This window comes from Protopterus annectens, chromosome 10.part0 (assembly GCF_019279795.1).
Source record: "Protopterus annectens isolate FY-2018-M chromosome 10.part0, PAN1.0, whole genome shotgun sequence".
In the NCBI taxonomy this organism is placed as follows: domain Eukaryota; kingdom Metazoa; phylum Chordata; order Ceratodontiformes; family Protopteridae; genus Protopterus; species Protopterus annectens.
Genome location: NC_056744.1, coordinates 360564588 through 360581454, shown reverse-complemented (window position 1 = coordinate 360581454; position 16867 = coordinate 360564588). Strand labels below are relative to the sequence as shown.

Here is a 16867-nt window from a genome sequence, read left to right as displayed (position 1 = left end):
TATTACACTATCTTTAAATAAACAATCTGTTTCATTTCTTTTGTATCCTCTTTCTTGAAATTCACTATGTAATGTCTCAACTGTTTCTTGAAACTTAGTGTCTTGGCTGGTAAGTCTAGATGCTCTTAAAGCTTGTCCCTTCACTATATTACCATAAATATGTGTGGGATGCATGCTTGTGCGGTGTAATATGGAATTTTTCCTGCACTCTTTTCTGTAAAGCTGTGTTTGTATCGTATCTCCTTCTCTTATTAAAAGAACATCTAAAAACTCTATCTTTTCTGCTGACCATTTTCCTACCAGAGACAGAAAATCTGTCATACCATTAATGTATTCAGTGAACTCTCGAAGTTTGGACTCCTTACCTTTCCATAATAAAAAACATTGTCTACAAAATGTTTGTACAATAAAATGTTCTCATAGTATGTACTTCTTATTATGTTTGTATATTCCCAATATGCCATTATGATGTTAGTATACGAATTGGCACATGGGGTGCCCATGGCAACCCCTTTCTATTATAAAAAATATTGGTCACCATATACGAACACATTGTTCTTTAAAATAATGTCCATTAACATAGCACATCTTATTATCAACTCTCTCATCATATTCTTTTCTATCAAAAACAACCTCATATAGTCCACACCTATGTCATTGGGGATTGAGGTGAATAATGAATTCACATCTAATGTTACCATGTATCTAATCTCACCATTATTTTGAGGTGATGTATAATCAGAGAGACTCTCTATGAACTGTTGTGTGTCCCTAACCACTGTCTCAGTCTGTTCCACTATCCTCCTTAGCTGTTTCTCTAAATATATAGAGATTGTCTCGGTAATCCATCCCTTACTGGATGCTATAGGTCTCATTGGTGGATTCTTAATGTCTTTATGGACCTTGGGTAGGCCTCTAAAAGTAGGTATAACCGGTTTCTCTATTAAAAAATATTTGTAAAGATCAAAGTCAATTACATTTTTTGCCCCATTTCCCCCGGAGGGCCACTCTAATCCAGGATTGGCCCATGGGACTTCTGTATGCTTATCCTCCCATTCCCCTGATTCCACAATTTCTAAAGAAAGCTCTTCGGTTGAGATGCAAGGTGATGCTCATAGCTCCATTCTGGCCTTGACAAGTTTGGTTCCCCTTCCTTCGGCCTCGCCTAGTATACCTGCTGTGGATTCTGGACCCTTGTCCAGATCTGATTACTCACCCCCAAGGGCTGAGCAACCCAAATCTGCCCAGTCTCAAGCTGACAACTTGGTATCACCACTTCCGTTAGTTGCCTGGCAAGCTAATCTCACCTCACCTGTTCGAGACATCATTCTGGCCTCTCATAAACCATCCACCATAAGACTATATCAGGATAAATGGAAAAGTTTCTCCATTTGGTATAAGGATAACATGCTAGACCCGTATTCGGCTCCAGTGAGTGTGGTACTGCAATACTTTGCCAATTTTTTTGATAATTCTCTCTGGTGTCATAACATAGTTTGGTAGGGGTTTGAATCCTGCAAAGGGAATGTATGTGTGTTAGTATAAGTGGGGTTTGTGTGTGTGTATAATTCTGTGAGGGAAAAGTGCCTTTGGGTTAGGTGGGTGGCCTAATGGTTAAGGTGTTTGCCTTACAAACACAAGGTGCAGGGTTTGAGTCTCACAAGGGATAATTGGCTAGGCTTAAAATGGCTCGGAAGGGCAGTTAGCTTAGTACTAATCTATGAACCTATGAACCTATGGAGCCTCTGCCTCTACCATACGAGTACACCTGTTGGCAATTTCTCATTTCACCAGTGGTATAGATGGCACCCACCCCTCATCTGTTTACATCTATGCAAAGCCTTTCTCAAGGGAACCTCTCATATCAGGCCCCCTGTCAAACAGCCTGTGGAACCATGGAACCTCACTTTAGTCCTTCAGTCTTTGACTCAAAAACACTTTGAACTCGCAGTGAAGTGTGACATAAAGGTCTTGTCCTGGAAATCCTTGTTCTTAGTAGTCATCACGTTAGCCAGACGGGTCTCGGAGCTGCAGGCATTGTGTACCAGAGTATCACTCCGGGTGAATCCTTCCTTCCCAAAGTTGTTTCTGAATTTTCCTTCAACCAGACCATTCACCTACCAGTGTTCTTTCTGAATTTTTCCAATAAAAGAGAGTATTTCCTACACTCGGATTTACGTAGACAACTGAGATTTTACCTAGACAGGACCAAACCTATCCACAAGTCCGAACAGCTTTTTATCTCCTTTTCTGGGCCTAGAATGGGAAATGCTGTTTCCAAGGTTACATTATCAAAATGGCTAAAAGACTGCATGCGTTTCATCTATTCCTTCATAGAAAAACCTATGCCTAAAGTTAAATCTCACCCCACTAGATCTATGGCAACATCTGTAGCCTTCCATTCCAGAGCTTCCATGGATGACATTTGCGCAGCAGCCACTTGGGCTAAACCTCGTACCTTTATCAATCATTACAAATTGGATTTGGTCTCCAGAGGGAGACCTGCCTTTGGCTCAATAGTACTCAGAAACGTTCTTCCATAAGGGCTGCCCATGGACCTCAAGGTAGCTTGGGATTCTGTCCCATCCGTGATGAATGGAAAGAAGATTAACAACATCAGATAAAGCAGTTATGTCTTACCATAACATTCCATCTGTGTGGTTCATCTTCTTTCCTTCATGACTTCCCACCCTCCTTCCCCCTCCAAAGGCTCCTGGGGGATGCTTTGGGTCCAAGTGGTGCCTAGGGTATGTGCACAGAAGTGGCCTTGGCTTTACTTCTCTATCTCTAGCAAACGCGATCTAAGGTAACAGGGAGAAGGGTATTCTGGGTAGAAGCTTAGCTCGAGTGTTTTTGGGTGACGCGAGCTTGGTAAAAAGGCTGACTCTGTTCCAAGGGCTCGGAACCGAACCCCATCAGTGCTGAATGAAAGAAGATGAACAACACAGATGGAATGTTATGGTAAGACATAACTTCTTTTTTTCCATCTTTGATGTGTATATTAGTACAATTCCGCCTTGCAGTACCCATGTCCCTTTAGTCTTTATTTGTAATTTATACCCTTCATGCAGTTAATTATCCTGGTTTCCTTTCCCTGAATATCTACAATCTTCATTATTAATTTCTTAATGCAAGAGTTGTAGTCAAATCCAGACCTTGAGCTCACTTTGAATTGTCATGTAAACAAAGAGACTAGCTTTCACTTTGCTTGTACTCGCTATACAGTAAACAGCTGCATTGTTTCTAGAGGTCAGTGCTTTACAATGGTGATTGAAACAGTTTTCATTTACTGGATTCCTTTACTAACCCTCATTGCTTGCTGATATTAGAAGTAGGCTGTCGTATCTGAGGCTTCTTATTCTGTCTGAGAGGTTCATGTTGTATGTAATATGGTTATGTTAGGTTGGCACTGACTGTCTGCATTTCCTTTTTTTTATGACAGGTCCTCCTAGGCTTGAGAGATGCCAGTGACACACTAGTTGAAATGACACTTCATAGTCTGGCAGCATTGGTTCCGCTGCTGGGAGCCCAGGTGGTGGTTGGTGGTGAGAGAATCAAAATTTTCAAGAGGACCACCCCGAGCTTCACCAAGTCTGTGGACATTATATCCCAAGGTAAAAATCTTAGTATGTGCATTAAAAAGAAGCATCTCATGTCCTTTTCATTCTTCCTCACTGATGGGTTTTGGATCTGATTCGGCCACATTTTCCAGACTTATGGATCTGAGTTTCGAGCTCCTCCCTCTTCCCATAATACAGGTTACCTTCCCTTAATCCTCAGATATCATTTGCCACCTTTGCGTCCAGACGCAGATTCTGAGTCTTAAGTTGAGATTTTCGATAATCTTCAGTTAAGATAAGTTTTCCTAAAGTTTTGGTATTTCTGTATTGTTGTATACTTCTTTCTAATCCTGCCTCCTTTTTCTGCTCTTTGCAGGCATTAGGGACTGCTGCCCCTTTTATTCTGCTCCCTTTTCTCTTTTCCTGACAGCTCTTGCTGCTTAGTTTAAAAAAAATGTTTTGCTTTAGCTGTTTATCATTGTTCTTGGGTTAAGTTAGATAAAATTAAATATCTACAGCTGTTACAGTTTTTTTAGTGTGTGTATGTGTGTGTTCTGTGCTTTTGGCTTGTATAACCCTTAGTGTACTTTTTCTTGGTACAGCGGGTGTTGGTGGCTGGTCAGAATGTCTGATAAAGCTACAGGTTTCAAGAGATGCATTTCTTGTGAGCGTAAAATACCCAATTCAGATGCCCACAAGAAGTATATCTACTGTTTAGGACCAGGACACTTAAACATAAAGTGTGACGTGTGTGCATCCTTTAATCAGAGAACTTTGTCTGATAGAAGCAATAAGCTCATACTGAAGGGCCTTTTACGTGCATCATCTCCTTCATCTGGAGCTCAAATCCCCTCTAAGCACATTAGCTCCAAAGAGTTGAAAAGAGAAGCCTTCTCTGCTTCCCCGATGGCTTATTCGGAGCCAGGCAAAAAGAAACAAAAAGTCTGATCAGACTACTCCATATCTGAGCAAAGCTAAGACATTTTTGGATCCTACGATGTCTTCGGGTCTGACTGCAGCCATTGTGATTTCAAGTTCTCCTCTGCCAAGTACTTCCACTACAATTCCCTAAGACATCAGATCAGATTGCTAGGAGCCATACACCAGAACTTCTAAAGGCAGTATCTCCAGCTCCTCCTTCCAAGGTTTTGCAAACTCTTTCCAAATCCTCTAGACCCTCTTTTTCTTCTAGTTTGTCTTGCAGTTTGACATAGGCAAATATGGATAGCATGATGCTGAAGTTTCTCAAGGCTCAGATCCAGTTGGGCGTCTTGCCAACTCTGTCCCATCTTGGCTCCATGAGTGCTCTGTCACATGCCATACAGACTCTTTCTCCGATCTGACCCATGGTTTTTGGAACCCCAGGATCCTGGATACCTGTGAGAGTCTGTGTTGGATCCAAGGATAGTCCTTCCTTGACTCAGACCATGTCCCTGACTAGCCCTGCTGCATTATTGTTGGATCCAGGACAACGGCGTCTACTCCGGGGGTTGGGGTTGGCTCCAACTTTGTTGACACCATCCCTTCCTGTCAGGGCCTTGGCCCTCGACAGCTTGACTCAAATTCTCTCTGGAGGCATCAGATCCAGTGTTGTCTCTCTTCTCCTGATTGTTTTGGCTCAGAGGGAGAGTGATGGAGTCTCTCCAGTTCTGTTGGCCTTCCAGGTTGCAGAAAGGGCTTTCTCTGTGATCAGCGAACTGTCTTCTCAAATCTTGGATCTCCCTCGTCTTTCATCGGATCCAAGCAGTGAACCCATCATTCCTGCCATAAGTCATCCTACCCAGAGGAGCTTCCAGACCATTTCCCCTCAGGAAATTTCCTCCTCTTCCGATACTTCCCCTGCACACCCCAAGGAAGAAGTCCCTCAAAAGAAAATGTGCAAGAGGAAGCACGTAAAATCCCCTAGGGAGTCCCTCACTGAGGACACAGAAGAAGAAGAAGAAGAGTCTCCCCGCTTTCCCCCTTGATGTCTCCTTTGGAGACATTTTAGAACTCCTTAAACAAAAAGGTGACTGGTCTTCCCAACCCCCTTCTTCAGAAGAATTGGTGTTCCTGGAGGCTTTCAAGGTGGGCCTGTCTATGTCTTGGGTGACCTCTCCCCAGCAGACGAACTTATTAATTTAGTTTCCTGCTGGGCTTGGAAGGAGCCAGACATGGTCGAGCCTATACCTAAACATCCTCAGAAGTTTCTTAGTGAACCTTCTGACCCGTTACACTGGAGTATGTATGTTCTGGTAGATGCCATTGTGGTGTCAGCAGCCATGAAAAAGGAGCTAGCTGAACATAGCTCCACTGTCCATCCACCAGACAAGGTGTCCAGAGCATTGGACAGGTATGGAAAGCACGTTTTTGCCTCAGCTACTGTCTCGCTGTGGTTATTAAACTATTTGGCACATTTATCCCATTTGCAGAGAGACCTTGTGAAACAGCTAACAAATTCTGCACAGACCATGTCAGAGGAGGACTTGAAGAAGGCTTCTCCCCAACTGATGACTCTATCTTCCATTGCCAGTTCCTCAATGAGGTTGATTTTGCATACTGTGGAAGGCACCTCACTAGCAGCCAGTTCAGGCATAGCCATTAAGGAGACATGCCTGGATGAGGCTTTGCGACTTTGTGGAATCCTTCAAAGTGTCTTTATTAATGTTTCCTTTGATGGTTCCTCCTTGTTTGGACCATTAGTGAAAGATACACTTATCTGCAGCAAGCAAGAAGGAAAAACATTGCCATAGGGATCAAGTTTTCTACCCCTCAGAGGACCTTTTCTAGGAACCAGCATGGAGGGAAGAAAACTTGGTTCAGGAAGTCTCAGGGACATTTCCAAGACCTGTGCGCAGATACTTCCAGCAGAGGCAGAGGGGGGAGATTATAATGGTAGGGGCCACTCCAAAGGCAAAATCAGGACTTCGGGAAATCTTTTCCTGATGAGTCCTATCAGAACTCCTGAAGTGCTGCCCCAACTGTCCATCTTTGGAGGAAGTCTGGGGTTGTCTATCCCTGCACCTAGATGCCTGGACAAATATAACAAACAATGCTTGGGTGCTAAACATAATATCCAGAGGTTGCTACATTCCCTTTTCCCCTTTGCCCCCAAGTCCCAGGAGGAAACTACCTAAGGTAACACCCAGTCAGAGAGAGTACACAATTCAGGAAGTTCAAAAACCTTTGCAAAAAGGAGTCATCCAAAGGGTCTTAACTGAACAAATAGGATTTGGAACTTATTTTTTTTTCTTTTTGGTGCCAAAGGAAACATGGGACCTAAGATCAGTTTTTGGATCTCAGCAAATTAAATCAGTATGTCAAGAAGTCAGAGTTCTGGATGGTAAAGGTACAGTCTCTTCTGCTACTTCTGTGTACTGGATGTGCTCTATAGATATCCAGAAGGCGTACTATCATTTCAAAATAGAGAGGCACTCCAGGAAACATTTGCACTTTTGGCTGTGAGCCAGTCACTACCAATTCAGACCACTGCCCTTTGGACTCACCACGGCCCCCTGGAACGTTTACGAAATATATCATAGTTGTAGCAGCTCACCTGCGGCTAAAAGGATTTCAGGTGTTTCCATATCTCGACAATTGACTCCTCACTGCCCCAACAATCCAGGCCAGGAATTATTTAGTAGAGATCTTCAAATCCATTAGTATCACGATAAATCTAGCAAAATCAAACCTGACACCTGTACAGGATCTAGAATTTATAGGAGCACAACTAAACACTGCAAGTCAAATAGCTTAACTACCAATTCATTGTATAGCATCTCTGAGACAGCAAGAGTACTGCTCTGAGCAGTTCACTGGTTTCTTCCTTACCAGCCTCTATCTGTTCCCATAAAGCTGACTTCAATTTGCAGATGTCAACTCCAGTAGTGAATACAGTCAAACGCCCTGTCTCAGGGCAGGCCATTTTCATTCAACCACCCAGTAGCCACAGTGACCACGGATGCTTCCCAATTGGGGTGGGGGCATTACAAGGGAAAGATGGTCCAAGGCATGTGGTCCCCCTACGAGACTAAATGAGACCAAAATGCATATCAGTGTCCTCAAGATGAGAGCAGTCCTCTTAACACTCCAAGCCTTTCAAGACATTCTCCCTCTGGATATTATTGCTATACACACGGACAACAAGTCAGCAGTCTGGTACATCAACAAACAAGGAGGAACCCAATCCTATCCATTATGCAAAGAGGCCATGAGAGTATAGCAATGGGCAATCTCTTCAAGCCACTTTCTAGTTGCAGCACACTTTCCAGGGAAAACCAACGCACTGGCAAACTGACTCAGCAGATCCATTTTAATTCCTCATGAGTGGTTCCTCAATCGGTCAATAGCGAGTAAGATTTACAGCTGTTGGGGTCAACCTTGCTGTGACCTCTTTGCCTCTCCCCTCAGCAACAAATGCTGCAGCAAGTACTTTGCTCTGATCCTCCCCCAGAGGAAGTCACCAAGGAACGCTTTGGTCCACAGTTGGTCACTGGGTCTCCTTTATGCTTATCCCCCTCTACCTTTGATCCCAAAGGGAGTCACCAAGGAACGCTTTGGTCCACAGTTGGCCACTGGGTCTCCTTTATGCTTATCCCCCTCTACCTTTGATCCCAAAGTTCCTACAGAAAGCCAATAGGTTGAAGAACTCAGTAATCCTCATTGTCCCCTTCTAGCCTTGTCAAATATGGTTCCCCTTTCTGTGGTCTCACCTCAAATATCTTCCATGGGTACTGGAACCGAATGAGGGCCTCCTGTCTCACCCGTCAGAACACCAGTACCCCAGTCTTCACACTCTCAAATTAACCACATGGTTTCTCCACTTCCAGTGATAGTAAGCAGGTCTAGGCTTCACTCTCCAATCCATGACATAATTTTGGCTTCCCAAAAGGACTCCACCAAAAAGTCTATGACATCAAGTGGAAGAGGTTTTCCATATGGGCCAAGAAGAAGAACATTGACCCTTTTCCAGCTTCTGCTTCAGCTATCCATATTTTTCTTAATACTCTTTTTTTTAGCAGGACCGAGTTTTTCTAATAAAGCTTCAACTGGCCAACATATCTAATGTTCATGCTGGAAGGGGATCTTCTCTTTCAGCTTGTAGGTTGTGTAAAACATTTATGAGAGGGGATCTTTCTCCTTAGTCCCCCCCCTCCAATAAAAGACCCCTCTCCTCCTTGGGATCTTAGTATTGTTTCTTCAAGGCCTTACTCAAAAACCCTTTGAACCAGCTGACAATTGTAACATGAAACATCTTTCATGGACAACACTATTTCTGGTTGCCATCTACTTCGGCTAAGAGAGTGTCCAAACTTCAAGCTTTATCAGCCAAACCTCCTTACATAATTTTCCACAAAGACAGGGTATCTCTGCAGACCAACCCTTCCTTTATGCCTAAGGTAACCACAGAATCAAACATTAATTAATCAATTCAGTTGCCGGTTTACTTTCCCAGTTTTTCTGATAAAGGCGAATACATATTGCACTTCTTTGATGTTCATAGACAACTACGTTTCTACCTTCACTGAAAAAAGAAGTACAGCATGTCCGACCAGTTGTTTATTTCCTTCTCACCAAGTCGTTCGGGTCAAGCAGTTTCCAAAATTACCTTGACTAAGTGGATTAGAGATTTTATTTCTCTCATTTACTCTCAAAAGGATATTGAGCTGCCTCAAACTCTAAAAGGCTGCTCTTCCAGATCTATGGCTACTTCATCTGCTTTTTCTTCTAGAGCCTCAGTTGATAAAATTTGTGCTGCAGCCACTTGGTCAAAGATTCATACCTTTGTCGTGCACTACAAATTGGACATTGTCTCAAGAACCAGGGCATCTTTTGACTTGACAGTGCTCCAGCATATCCTTCCTTGAGGGTCACCCAGCAGTTACGTAGCTGGAGACTCTGACCCTTCAGTGAGGAAGAATGAAAAGGACATCAGATTTAGGAGTCATGTACTTACCATAACTTGGCATCTGTGTTGTCCATTTTCATTCTTCCTCCCAACCATTCCCCGGCCTTATCTCTTCAAGAAGTTACCTGGAGTAATTTGGAACCCATAGGTTTTAGGTTTGGGCCCCAAACCTCTTACCTGTCTTGTTTCTATAATTCTTGGGCAATAGGACAGCAGACTCAATCTGAGGAGTATGGGAAAGTATGTTGCATTATGGGAAGAGGGAGGCGCTCGAGACTCTGATCCATAAGTCTTGAAAATGAGGCTGAATTGGATCCGCTGTCTGATCCAAAACCCATCAGTGAGGAAGAATGAAAAGGGACAATACAGATGCCAAGTTATGGTAAGTACATAACTCTTAATTTACACTGTTGCGCCTGCACACACACACACACACACACACACACACACACACACACACACACACACACACACACACACACACACACACACTGTTGCTGTTTTGGCTTGTAAATTACTGTAACTGCCTTCTTACTTGCAATAATATCTGCATAAATGTTTCCACAACTATTTTTTTTACTGCTTAACTGAAGTTTAAGAAACAGATTTAAGAATGTAACCATATGCATTATGATATCTACTCATTTTTAAGGCCTAATGAGTAATTTATTGTATGGAATCCAGATATCAACTTCTTTAGTAGAAGCATGTGACAGGTATGCTAAAGTTGTTGATTCAGGTAGTCCTCAGTCAAAATGGCAGGATAATTCATCTTATCAGTAAATAGTGTGACAAAGTAATGGTACTGAATGATCGTATAAACAGAGACATTAATTTATTTATACATCTAAAAGATGATCTCTGTTTGATATGGGTAATGAATCTTTGTTGACGTATGTAACACCTGGCTGTTCATCATGGTGCTCAGTAAATAACACAGACACTGCAGGTATGTTTCCAATCTCCTGCAGGTGTTATTCCCCTTTTATACAGTTATAAAATATACAGCTGGGTAGCATGCATTTCTTACACTGATTATTTAAAGTATGCTTAACTTTATGCTAAAACACGTTGCACTGTTTTACATTATTGTTTTTTTTTTCACATCAGTAAATGCAACCTTTTAGGAGTTAGTGTCATGGGCAGTATTCAGACTACTCATTTATCTAGTTGTTTTCGTCAGCTGCATAAAGGTGGCATTATATTCTGTAATTGACTTAATCAGTGATGAATGTAAGGGAAAAATGGCCGCATTAGAACTAGATGCTATTACTTTGACAGATGAGCTAAGTAGAAGAGTTTCCTGACAACTGTTCCATGGTGATCATGGGAGAGGAAGTTATCAGCCCAAGTTCTAAGGTCTCTAACTAAGTTCTCAAGTGAAGTGGAGTATTATCTGTGCTGTATGCTGAGAGGAGAGGGTGTTTGCAAAATATAAGCATGGTGTACTTTTATCAGTTCATTCAAGACCACTATTAGTGTACCAAGTAACTATGAGTGTAAGTTCTTGCTGGGCTTCTTAGATGTCAGAGGAGGATCTGACAATGACTGCCTATTTGCAGTCATTTGCAAACTTAGACAGACAGACGTCTGGTTTCTTACCTTAGAGGGTGAAAAAGTAGCCACCAAATAAGAGGCCCCTGCACTGAGCCCTACAGATCACCATTCCCACCTGTACTGTGTGGGGTTGTCCTTTAGTGAATTGTCTCTCCATCTTATCATATAGCAATCTATTTCTAATGAACTTGGTTTACTATGTTGACATAGGGGCTGGTGTGAAATGCCTTGGTCAAATCAAGGTATGCCATGTGGACATTATCACCACTTGTCACTTGCTTATGTTACCCTACCAAAGAAGTTTGCCAGATTCATTAGACAGACTATACCACTTGCAAAACCAAACTGCTGATGGTATAGCATGAAGAGATTTTTAATGTCAGAGTTTATCGTCAGTTGTAATGATACTTGTCTAACAGGCATACAATTCCTAGGGTTTGTGGCAGGACCACCAATATGGAATGGCATCCTCACTGCTCTGCACAATACCTCCAGGACCGAGCCTGTTGCTAGGCTCAGATTGAACAGTTTAAGTGGCTTCACCAGGGCATGTTTAGTGCAGTTTATTAAACAGCCCAGAATGTTATCAGGTCTTACAGAGGAAGTGTTTTTGATCTTGGACAGCACTTTTAGTACATGTTATACAATAATGATGGGGAGACATTCAGGGATACAACGTCTTTAAGTTATCATTTCTGCAGTAAAATTCACATTGAATTTGTTTGGTAGTATGCTGGCAATGTCTAAGTAGTTGGTGCCATTTTGGATTAGTTTGGTGGTGTTTCTTAGTTTCCTGATGTACCTAAAAACAGGATTTGTAGTTGTCAGTGTCTTCAGATGCTAATCTGAGTTTGTGGGCTGTTTTTGTAGATATAATATTACATGTTCTTCCATAGCATTGTTTCAGTTTTCCTAACTGAAGGGATCTCCTGTCAAGGATAGCCCAATGTCTGGCCAGTATACCAAAGCCTTTACTGAGAGGTGCTGTACATCTCACGCATGCTCCTCAAGCACGGTGTAGGGCATAAAGGTGATATATGGATGTACACACTCAGAACTTCTTTGCTGCTAGTCCAGATGCCATCATTGAATGTCGGTCTGAATGCCTTTCTTCTGTTCTGGTTACCAAACTGTTTTTTTTTCCAGATAAGTGCCCCTTTGTGATTTCTCCTTATCTTCTTTTTATGTAATATTGATTAGTTTAATGTCATCCAGAAAGGGAAAATGTCAGCGTGGGAGGCAGATTCCTTATAAAGATCGCTACAACAGGTGCCTCTTGTTTGCGTGCTCCCATGACCGTATGCAGTGTTCTATCTATCAGGTTTTTGCCCCTAACACCCTATGTAGTCATCTCTCTTCCTTATCCATTTACCTTGAAAACCAGTGTCTTAAGCTGTTGGATCAAGGTGCTGTGGCAGAGTCTCCCCATCCCGAGGGTCAGCCATTTGCCAAGAAACGGCCATAAAAAACTTTGGTCTGATATGGCTACTATCCAGCCTCCCTGGACATCTCTCTCAAGGCTGGTGAAAGCCCATAGGTTCTTCCAGTGGTTGCTGTGGATTCCTCTGCCCTTACCCATCAGAGGCTGGCATGCATCCATCTTCTCGCACATCCTCGGAGGCTTTGCAGATGTCTGCTCCAGACTTTGAGAGAGAACCTCGGTCCTGCAGGAGTTCAGAATACCCTGTACTAGGAAATCATTTGTCCAAATGGAAAAAGTGTTTCTGTCTGGTGCCTCTCACAAAAGCAGGATTCCTTATCTGTGCAGGTTCCTATGATTCTCTGTTACTTGTGTGATTTGCTCCATGCTGGGTTAACATATTCTTCAGTTAAAGCTCGCCTGTTAGCAGTTTCTGCTTGTCTGCACTTGGCTCCTCCTCTAGCCTCTATATTTGAGGTCAAGCAATTTCGTAAAGGCATCCTTCATATCAGGCATTCTAGAAAGCCAGTTCCACCTCCTGGGACCTCAGTTTTGTTCTTGAAAAACTGACTCAGGCTCCTTTTGAGCCTGCTACTTCAGCTTCTTTACAGCATTGTACTTGGAAAACTGTTCATTTGGCTCTCACTTTGACTAAGAGAGTACCTGAACCTCAAGCTCTTATGGCTGTTCCTCCCTTTTTCGTTTTTCATTAAGACAGGGTATCTCTTCATACTAATAGGTTCATAGGTTCGTACTAGGCTATCTGCCCTAGGGCATTTATAAGCCTAGCCAGAGTGTTTGTGGCTTTCACCACCCCTTAGGATGAGAATACTACGCCCATTTAGGGTTTAGTTTACTGTGCCTCTGTCTAGTAGTGACACAGAGATGACCCCCGGAGTAAACCTACGATCTCCCATCCACTCGTCAAGATTTCTCTTGAATAGAGTTAGTGAAGGGCTGTGCCTAACATGGATTGGGATTCTGTTCCAGAGTGTAGGGAGCCTCTGGGTTATGAATCTGTCCCTCCAGCACATCCTATTTATTTCTTTGTTGAGGTTTAAGTCTCTTGCTCTCGTGGCTCTGATGGATTTGGATTTTCTGAGGTGGAGCATGTCCATTAATTCCGGATTGGACATGGCCTTGTACGTCAGGCACAGGTCACCTCTGAGTAGGCGGTATGCGACTGAATAGAGCTGGAGTTTTTTCAGTCGGGCAGCATATGACATATGTTTAAGACCCTTTATCCTCTTGGTGAGGAACTTTTGGGGTCTTTCCAACTGCTGCAGGTGTCGGGTAAGATACATCCCAAATGGGGCATTGTACTCAATCATTGGCCTGATAAGAGAAGAGTACAGGGGCACAATGACCTCTCTTGATCTAGATGTGAAACCCTTCATGATAAGGTGGGCAATATAGAAGGTCTTCCTAACCACTTTGGCAATGTGAGTGTCAAATGAGAGGTTACTGTCAACCTGGGTCCCTAGGTCCCTGATTACCTCTTCCATACTTAATGGATTACCACCTATGTGGTAATTTGTGGGTACCTTGTTTTTCCCAAAGGGTATGACTATACATTTTTTGGCGTTCAGCTTAAGGCCATGGCTCTGGCACCAATTATCTGTTTCTATGAGGCCTTTCTGAAGGATGTTTGTGTCCGCTGGAGTATCAATTATGGCACCCAGTTTGCAGTCATCTGCGAACTTTGTCAGCCACAATCCTCCTATGTTTGCCTGTACCTCGGAAAAATAAATGCTGAACAAGAGGGGTCCCAGGACTGAGCCCTGTGGGACACCGCTTGTGACTGGCTTAGAGTCTGACATAGCTCCAGCAACTCTGACCCTGTGGGTTCTGTCCTTGAGCAAGTTTGCAACCCATCTCGTGACATATGGGTTTACATTTAAGCTGGTGAGTTTGTGTATGATGCCCGAGTGGGGTATTGTGTCAAAGGCTTTTGCAAGGTCAAGGTAGGCTGTGTGAACTGCCTTACCCTCATCAATGGCCTTAGTGACTGTTTCAAAAAAGTCGACCAAGTTCAAAAAGCAGGATCTGCCCTTGGCAAAGCCAAATTTGGTAGGATCCAATGTCTGTAGGTCCCCAATGTCTTTGTTTATGAGTTCCATAATGATCCTCTCCATAGCTTTGCAGACCAGGCTCGTCAAGCTTATGGGGCGGTAATTTCCAGGGTCCGTAGAAGTACCGCCTTTGTGAAGTGGGACCACTGTTGCCGTACGCCACTCTTTGGGTATGTATCCTGTAGTAAGGCTAAGATTAAACAGCAGCCTTATGTGTGGGTTTAGTTCCTCTTGGAGTTCATGTAGCACACAGCCCGGGACACTGTCCGGTCCCATTGATGCTGTGTTTTTAGCTTTAGAGAGGGCTCTCACCTGGGCATCTGAGATGTTAGGGAGGCTACACTCTGCTGGGATAGTTATTTCTCCTTTTGGGGGGGCGGCGGAGGAGAAATTTGCACTGAACCTGTCTGCCAGAATGTTGGCAATGTCAGTGGGTTCAGTGTATTTTGTGTCATTTTGGACTAACTCTGAGCATATCTGGGAGTTTCCACCCAGGTTTCTAACATAGCTAAAGAATGCCTTCTGATTGTCTTTTGTGTCTTTTGCGATTTTTGTCTCAAAGTTGGCCTTGGATGATTTTATGAGTGATCGTAGTTTTTTGCTAGTACTGATCAGAGATGCCTTCCCTTTTAGGGATTTTGCTCTGTCATGTAGTAGCTTCCTCCTTCTGTTGTAAAGTTTGTTTATGGCTGGGGTCCACCAGACCGGGCGCCTGCCTTTGGGGGAATGGGTCTTGGTTTTATTTGGGATTGCATGATCCATGCATTCTTGAAGGTGCCCGTAGAAGGCATTTGTAAAGGATTCAGCAGTGTGGGTTGTGGTTTCCACTGGCCCAGGGGCCTTGAAGGATACCACTTTGGTCTTAAGAAGTGTGAAGTTGGCTTTTGAGAAGTTCTTCACTGTGGTCTTTTGTGCAGGGGGTGGGGGCGGGATGTGGATTTCCAGTGAGATTAATTTATGGTCTGATCTTACCAATGAGGGATATACTTCTGGTGTGGAGCATTTTGTCCCCATGTTTGTGATGATCAGGTCTAGTATATTGTCTCCTCTTGTGGGAATGGTGACTAGTTGTTCCATCGCATTTGAGTTTATGAATTCTAGGAACCTTTGGGCTAGGGTGTTGGGGCTTGAGTAATGTTCCCAGTCTATGTTTGGGTAGTTGAAGTCTCCCAATATGATGGTATTTGGAGAGACATTCATACTCTCCAGTGTCTTCAGGAAGGCTGTGTGGGGTTTCTGAGTTTGAGAGGGTGGTCTGTAGCATGCTACAAACTGTAAGGCAGTTTTGCCTATGGTTAGTTGCACCTGGATGGTCTCCGATGCTTCGTGCGTTGCCACTAACCTGAAGGTGTGGGTATCTTTGATGAATATGGATACTCCCCCTCCTTTTGTGGTTCGGTCCAAGTTTTGGGGCCGGAAAGCATGATATGAGGTAAAACCTGATAGTGCTGGGGTGCTCTCAGGAGCCTTGAACCAGGTTTCAGTCGCTGCACAGACATCGATGTTCTCCATACTGAGGAGGGCTTCGAGAGAGTGCATCTTGAGGTTTAGACTTCTGGCATTGAGCAGCATTACCCTTAGTTTTGTTTCCACTTGTGTTTTCTAGGGAGGTAGGTTTTTCATTTAAGCCTTGCCTAAAAAAAGGCACTATGGGGGTGGCAAGAGCCTTGGCCAATAACCGGAAGCCCAGGTGTGACAGGTGCAAGCCATCCCTTGCAAAGCAGCGTGGCTTGTCGAGCATGTCATCCCAAGCAGACAGACATTGGATCCCCTTAGAATGACACCAGTAATTAAGCCAATTGTTAAAACTGATCATTTTGCCTTTGTACTGTGGCATCATTCTTGGTGAGGGTAAGATGCTGCTCAGGGTCAGGGTCATACCGGCCTGGGCTACATAATCAGAGAGCTCCTCTATGTCCCTTTTCATGTAGTCCAGGGAGGTACGTCTCAGGTCGTTCACACCGGCATGTACAATGACTGAGTCATATTTGTACTTGCTGTGGATTGACCTGAGTGCTTGTGTTATGTGGCGGATTCTAGCTCCCAACAGGCAGCTTACTGTGACCTTTTCCTTGTTCAGTCTGGTGAGCGGGATGTCAATGTGTCTGACTATGGAGTCACCTATTACAAGTGTGTCTGGCATGTTGTTTGGCCTTAAGGGCTGTGACTGTTTAGCACACTGACTTTGTGAACTATGTGTTGCATGTGCTATGTCTTGAGGTGGCGGTTGCTTGGGTGTCTGCTTTGGAGGCCTCTGTTGTTTTGGTAGATTTTTAATCCGTGCCTCCGAGTATGTTTTTGTGTGTTTATGTGTTTGGTTTGCATTTGTGATAGTTCTATGTGAGACTGGGTTTGTGGTGTGCGTGGTTAC

General features: G+C 43.6%; 1 protein-coding gene across 3 annotated transcripts in view; it reads left to right on the top strand.

The window, feature by feature from the left end:
* SCYL3 (SCY1 like pseudokinase 3) overlaps positions 1-16867 on the top strand; it is a 614991-nt gene that overhangs the window by 363845 nt on the left and 234279 nt on the right. For all 3 annotated transcript variants that reach the window (XM_044085269.1, XM_044085268.1, XM_044085267.1), the window contains exon 10: positions 3443-3614. In XM_044085269.1, coding sequence (XP_043941204.1) covers positions 3443-3614 — 172 coding nt within the window. The remainder of the gene's footprint in view (positions 1-3442; positions 3615-16867) is intronic.